At 40.7% G+C, this 7,367-nt stretch overlaps 1 protein-coding gene across 1 annotated transcript; it reads left to right on the forward strand.

Moving 5' to 3' along the window:
- Window positions 1-6,172: 6,172 nt before the first annotated feature.
- LOC131856131 (uncharacterized) lies at window positions 6,173-6,885 on the forward strand. Its single transcript, XM_059207502.1, has 2 exons — window positions 6,173-6,329; window positions 6,434-6,885. The coding sequence occupies exons 1-2, from the start codon at window positions 6,218-6,220 to the stop codon at window positions 6,700-6,702; spliced, it is 381 nt and encodes a 126-aa protein (XP_059063485.1). The 5' UTR covers window positions 6,173-6,217; the 3' UTR covers window positions 6,703-6,885.
- The last annotated feature ends 482 nt before the right edge of the window (window positions 6,886-7,367 follow it).

The raw sequence follows: 7,367 nt of genomic DNA on the forward strand, positions 1-7,367 counted from the left end.
TGCCACAACATTGTCTTTACCCTTAAAATACTCAATATCGAAATCGTAAGCCTGCAACTTACTTACCCACTTCTGCTGTCTCTCATTCAAATCTTTTCTGATGCATGAAATGTTTAAGACTATTGTGATCAGTCTTAACAATGAATTTACTCCCCACCACATACTGCCTGAACTTCGCAAGGGCATGCACTATGGCAAGCATTTCCTTGTCATAAATTGAATACAGTCTTTCAGGACCTCTCAATTTCCTGCTCTTAAAAACTATAGGATGCTTATCCTGCATGACGACTTCACCAACACCTTCTCCATATGCATCACACTGTAGCTCAAACAGCTTGGTGAAATCAGGCAATGCTAAAACAGGGCAGGAACTCATGATCCCCTTAAACTGCTCAAACACTGTCTGTGCCTTTTCGGACCATTCAAAATCTCCTTTCTTTGTAAGATCTGTGAGGGGGGCAGCCAACTGAGAATATCCCTTCACAAATCTCCGATAAAACCCACACAAACCCAAAAATCCCCTCAAATGTGTTATGTTCTCGAGAGTAGGCCAATCAATGGTGGCTCCAATCTTTTCAGGTCCACCTTCACACCACCTGCACTGATAATGTGACCAAGGTAGAGCAACTCTTCCATCCCAAACTCACATTTGGACTCCTTGGCAAACAGAGATTCGGATTCTAATATGCTTAACACTTCATCCAACTGCTGTAAATGTTATTTCCAAGATTTGCTGAATATGAGTATGTCATCAAAGAATATCAAAACAAACTTCCTTAGTTGTTCTCGGAAGATTCTGTTCATGCATGATTGAAATGTAGCTGGTGCATTAGTCAAGCCAAAGGGCATGACTAGGAACTCAAAATGCCCAAAGTGGCATCTGAAAGCGATCTTCTCCACATCTGATGCTCTCATTCTAATCTAATGATACCCCGACCTGAGGTCAATCTTGGAGAAGAACACTGCCCCATGTAGCTCGTCCATGAGTTCATCAATTCTCGAAAAAAGATACCGGTTCTTGATGGTTTTCTAATTCAGGGCTCAGTAATCCACACACATGCGCATGGTCCCATCCTTCTTTCTCACCAAAACAACAACCGAAGCAAATGGGCTTTTGCTAGGCCGTATGTAACCCATGTCAAGCAATTCCTGAATTGCATTCTCAATCTCATCCTTCTGCTTCTTAGGATATCGGTAAGGAGTAGTCATAACGGGCTTAGCTCCTTCAAGCTCAATAATGTGTTCGGCAACTCTCTCAGAGGGTCTGCAAGGAGGTGGGTTTTCAAACACCTTGCTTCTCTTGGTTATCAAGGCTTGAATGTCTTTAGGATAGTTCCTATTCTCTTTTTGTGGTTCTGAGGGCATGACCATGATCTTACTTCTATCCGAGATCATTGCTTGAATGTCTGAGGAATAGCTGCCCTTGTCTACCAATAGATTTGAAGGCATTATCAAACGCTCTGCTGCCCACTCCACCTGATTATAGCGGATCAGCCTTTCCATCCTTTTCAAGGATACCACTTTAAGTCCACCATGCGACATTCCTCTCAATACTACCTTCTTCCCTTCAGATATGAATTTCAGCTCCATGGTTTGTAAGTTTAGTGTGATCTCACCAAGAGATCTCAGCCATTGAATCCCGAGGACTGCATCATCAGTCCCACCAATGCTCACCACAAAGAAATCATCTCTGATTTCATGATTTCCCAACTTCAGAGACATGTTGGAAATCATTCGATTACGGGATATAGTGGAGCCATCTGCTACCATGACTTTGAAGCCCTCAACTTCCTCTGCCACTAGTCCCCTTTTTGCAACAATCCTCTCATCAATGAAGTTGTGTGTTGGACCTGTGTCAATGAGAGCAATGACACGATGCTCTCCAATCACACCCCGAACTCTAAAGGACTCATTTTTGTGAATGCTAGAGAGTTGAGCAACCACTCCTCTATCTTCTGACCCAAATTCAGGTCCTTCGGGAGCCTCTTTATACTCGCTGTCCTCAACTTCAGTTTGTTGTTCTGAAATTTAAGAATCCGATCCATCTGCAGAATAGCACTCCATCTGATGCAAATTCCCCTTTCCATGACACTTATGTCCGGGGGCCCAAGGTTCTCTGCAAGAGTAACAAAAATTCTTCCTCCGGAGCTCATCATCCATACGAGGAGGGAACCTCTTGGTTTGATTCGTGAAATTCTTCTTATCCTTTCTGAAAGGAAATGGCTTGGACTGAATTTTACTCCTTGGGGCAGCCAACTCTATGCTTCGAGATTTTTTAATAGCTTCTGCCAAGGTGGGCGGATCAAAAGCTTTGACCCAACCTTTCAAAGGTTCCTCAAATCCTTCAGTGAAAAGGACAACCAACCGCTTCTCCGAGATGCTACTTACCATAACTGACAGGTTTTGGAATTCAATTACATAAGTGTCCAACGAACCTTGCTGCTTGAGTTGTGCAAGTTCTCTAAACTTCACCTCTGGATCCTGTTGGCGTCTGTTTTATCATCTACCAAACATTAGGATAGGTTACCCAAAGGTATCCATCCTCTCCTGAAAAATCACTACTGATTCCAAGGTCTATATGTGCGAACAAGCGACTTTCGTGGAATAGCTTCTTGGGTAGTGTATGCTGAAATTTCAAGGGGGACTTACGTTTGACAAGTATCTTGAACTGCTGGACTTAGATGGATTTAGCAATTTTAGGCTCTTCTTTTTTTGGGGGGAATTTTCTAGGATTTAGACTTTCAAAAGAAATGAAAAAAGGGAGATAGGGTTCAGGAAGGCTAATCTAATCCTACGAATTCTGGAGACGGTATCAATTGGGTGCCCTCGAGAAACCAAACCTTGCTTCGCCACACTAGGGACAACTACACAAGGCCGGTGCAATCTTCCATGGGTTGTGCTTATGATCGAGATGTTGGGATGGGCTCAGACTAACTTTGCACGGTGAGATGGAAATCATCCATACACCAAAAGTATGAACGGAGATACACCATCAATTGACACTTATCAAATCCTTCATTCACATTAACAACAATGAAAGAAAATCTAAATTATTTCTAAGTGTTGAGGCAATTGAAACCATGCAAATAATTCAAATAATAGAGATTACAAAGCAGCGCACATGCAATATATTATCTGGAAATGATCTTAAGCAACAATACATCAAAAACCTCACACTTTTCAAATGAGAGGAGGCAGCCTTATATAGCAGAGTTCCGTGACTCGTGGCGAGTCACGCGAGTCAGCGGGCTGAGTGACCTCCGCCGGGTCATGGCGACCCTGACCCGGGCCCGGACGAGTCACAGGGTGTGACTCGCCTGACTTGCCGAGTCAGCGAGTCACCCCCTGACTCGCCGAGTCTGAGGGTCGTGACCCGGCCGGCGCAGCTTGCAAAAAGTGGACGCTAAAACAAAAAAAATATAACTCATTTTTATTATGTTTTGTGCCATTTGCCTTTGTTATAACCCTAAAAGGGATTGCCATTCAGTTTTATGAGTGGAAGAGAGAAAAAAAGAGAGCCATAGTTTTGCAACCAGCTGAGAGGAAGAGGTGAAAAGCTTGTACAAATCACATTGGGGCAGCACTACAGTTGCATTGAGAGCATCAAGGAGCTCATTTCAAACACTTGTCAACAAATTTGAAAGAGGTAAGTTTTAATTTTTATTGATTATGTTGGTTTTTTTTCTATATTATGGATTTTTTCATTTTTATTTTTATTTTTTTTAAACTTCAGCTTTCCAAATCTATATTGTTGCTTGCATACTTCAATGATTCAATCACAATGACATAAATAGAACAATAGCATAGCAAACCCTAGACTTTTTTTTTGAAAAAATTGTATACATGTATTTATAATTTTTTCTAAAAAAAATCTAGGGTTTGCTGATTTTTCTGAATTGTTAATTTCTTTCTTTGAAATTTGAAAATTTTCAAGAAAAAACACAATGCACAAATTAGTCTTTGCTGATTTTTTTTAATTAGTTTAAAATTTTAAATTTAAAACTTTGTCAACCACAATGCTCAAATGGTGATTTGTAAAATTGTCTTATTGCAGCAGCCCTCACGTTTTGAAAACAATTTTTTTTCCTAATGGCTCATCCTAATCCTCCACCTAGGAAACATGGTCAAAAAGATGAGGCATGGAAATACACTGAAGAATTCCCTGGTAAACAGAGAAATCAAACCAAGTGTATATTTTGTAAGGAAATTAACCATGGGGGGATAAATAGATTAAAATATCATATTGCTGGCATATGTGGTCATGATACTGAGCCTTGTGACAAGGCAACTCCCGAAGCAATCCGTTTTTGTTACGTCCTATTAGAAAACTTTGAAATACATAAGCAAACAAAAAAAAGACAAAGAGAGGAGTTATGTCATATTGGTTCCCCTCCACCCACATCCGCATCCGGCTCCACATCCACAGCTGCATCCATAGGTTGTGTTGGAGAGGGTTCTTCTAAGCCTCCCTTTCGTCCTAGTGCTTCTGCTAGTGCCAGTACTTCTATTCCTACTCCTAGTCACACTTTTGGTCCTAGAGTGCGAAAATCCAAGCTAGACAATTTTTTTGTACCACGCACTCCTCCTGGTGCACAACCCTCGCTTGAGAGCATGTCTTGGAACAAGGAGGTCCATGATGCAGGAAGAAAAGCAATTTGCAAGTTTTGGTACTTCTGCAACATTCCATTTATTGCAGCCAGGTACTTTTTTATTTGATTGTTTTAAATTAAAATTTAAAATTTTATGGTTTGAATTTGAAAGTTGAAATTGAAATTGAACTTTTCTTATTTAATCTATTTCAATTTGTGACAGGTCTCTTTATTGGCAAGGCATGATTGATGCAGTAACCATTTGTGGGCCGGGGTTTAAAGCCCCTAGTGATATTGAGTTGAGTGGCCCTCTCTTGTTGGAAATGGTGGAAGATATGAAAGTTGACCTAGAGGACCACCGCCAATCTTGGAGCCAGAAGGGTTACACCATCATGACAGATGGTTGGACTGATAGGAGGAATAGAACACTCCTAAATTTTCTTGTTTCCAGCGGAGGTGATTGATCATTTTACTTCTCTATATGCATTGTGATTGAAATTGAATAATTTGCATTCTAATTTATTGATAATTAATTTGTTTTATTTTTAGGATCCACCATGTTTTTGAAGTCCATCGATGCTTCCTCACATGTCAAAAATGCGGCATACTTATGTGAGGCTATTGAGGAAGTTATAGATGAGGTGGGGGAAGAAAATGTGGTGCAAGTGGTGACGGATAATGCAGCAAGTTATGTTGCTGCAGGTAAACTTTAAAAGTTTTCTTTTAAGTTTTAACTTTTGACTTTTAAACTTTTAATTTTTTAACGTTTAAATATTAATGGTAAAATTTCACATCTAATTCTTTAACTAATTTAAAATTGTTACAGGAAAACTTTTGATGGAGAGGCACCCAAAAATCTTTTGGTCTCCATGTGCGGCCCATTGCCTTGACCTCATGCTGGAGGATATAGGTAAGCTTGGATGGGTGAAAGAATGCGTTGAAAGGGCCAAAAATATATGCAAATTTATTTACAATCATGCATTGGTCCTTAGCATTATGAGGCAATACACAGGGGAAAGGGAGTTGGCTCGTCCTGGTATAACAAGATTTGCCTCAAATTTCCTCACATTGAAATCCTTGTTAAAATCAAAGGCATCTTTGAGGCGCATGTTTGTTGGTGAGGAGTGGACTTCCTCATCCTATGCTACGACCACTGCAGGGATGGATGTAGTAGATTGCATTTTTGATGAGCCAGGTTTTTGGATCCCTTGTGCAGAGATCGTGCACGTAATCTTATAAATTTATAATATTATATGCATATTTTTGTTTTGTTTGCATTGTGCAACTTTGCAATTTTTCTTATTTTCATGCACACTTGTGAGTTAACTATTTTTGTTTAACATTATTTGCAGGTCACTGAGCCTCTAGTAGTTCTCCTACGAGTTGTTGATGGGGAGGGCTACATATATGAGGGCATGGATAGGGCCAAGGAGGCCATTAGATCCATATATGCTGGAGTTGAGGATAAGTATAGGCCCATTTGGGACATAATTGATAGAAGATGGCATAACCAACTTCATAGGCCCATCCATGCAGCAGCTTATTACCTCAATCCATCATTTCATTTCCGTGCTGATTTCAAAGTGGATGAGGAGGTTCTTAGCGGGCTATATTCAGTAGTACAACGGATGGTCACTGAGACCACAGCTACACTTCTTGAGATGGATGCATTTAATAATGCATCAGGGGCAATCTTTGCCAGCCAATTGTGCAAAGAGGGTCGGACAAAATTGCAGCCAGGTAGAAAATTCTAAAGTTTATGACATGCATTTTAATTTTTCATTTTATAATCTACCTTTAAAGTTGGAAATGAGACTAATGTTTTTTTCTTTTCCTTATCTCAGATAGATGGTGGCAAATGTTTGGGCCTTCAACCCCAAACCTTCAAAAAATTGCCATCCGCATATTGAGCCAACCGTGCAGCGCTTCTGGATGTGAGCGCAACTGGAGCATGTTCGAGCACATCCACTCGAAGAGGCGAAATAGATTGTCTGTGGAGAGGTTGAATGATCTAGTCTTTGTTCATTACAACCTCCGTCTCAGGACCAGACAGATTTTGGACGATGACTCCTCTCCGATCACTCTAGAGGAAGTCGACCCCGAGTCCGATTGACTCACTGAGTCCACCGATCCAGTCTTCACTGATGAGGACCTTGAGTGGGTTGACCAGGCAGACAGAGAGGCTGAGGCTGTGGCTATGGCAGAGGAGGAGGATAGAGCACGATCAGGCACAACACCTATGGCTACTCAGACTGGCACATCACAGGCAGAGACTATGGCTACTCAGTCATCCAGGACCTACCCTAGACGCCTTTGTAGGGGGCAGATAGACGAGGCTAAGCCTGAGCCTGAGCCATAGACTTGTTTTTTCTTACACTTTACGGTTAGATATATGTTTGGGAACATTTGGAGTCATGGATTTTATATTATACATTGGACAACATTTATAACTCTATATATCTATGTTTTCTAATTCCTTCAGCTACAATTTACATTTCTACGCATGTGATGGATGTATGTTTATGTATGTGATCAAATTAGCTTCTATTTGATGATGTTATAGTGTCTTTAAGCTTAATTCAATAATGGGTGTATGAAACAAGTTTTAAATCGTTAAAAATCTCTAAATTTCAAGGGTTTTCTTATTTTGCCGAGTCGTTGCCGAGTCATTGCCGAGTCACGAGTCGAGTCAGCCTTGCTGAGTCAGAGCCGAGTCCGAGTCTAGGAACTTTGTTATATAGTTCTCAAAAATAAATGAACGGCCGAGATCAAACAATG

Source organism: Cryptomeria japonica, chromosome 6, assembly GCF_030272615.1.
Source record: "Cryptomeria japonica chromosome 6, Sugi_1.0, whole genome shotgun sequence".
Taxonomy (NCBI): Eukaryota; Viridiplantae; Streptophyta; class Pinopsida; order Cupressales; family Cupressaceae; genus Cryptomeria; species Cryptomeria japonica.

What these genes read in the sequence shown, in the direction of transcription:
- LOC131856131 (XM_059207502.1), top strand. Translation starts at nt 6,218, where the DNA reads ATGGTCACTGAGACCACAGCTACACTTCTTGAGATGGATGCATTTAAT. An exon ending in TCGGACAAAATTGCAGCCAG is followed by an intron (nt 6,330 to 6,433) that starts GTAGAAAATTCT and finishes TCCTTATCTCAG; the next exon opens with ATAGATGGTGGCAAATGTTT.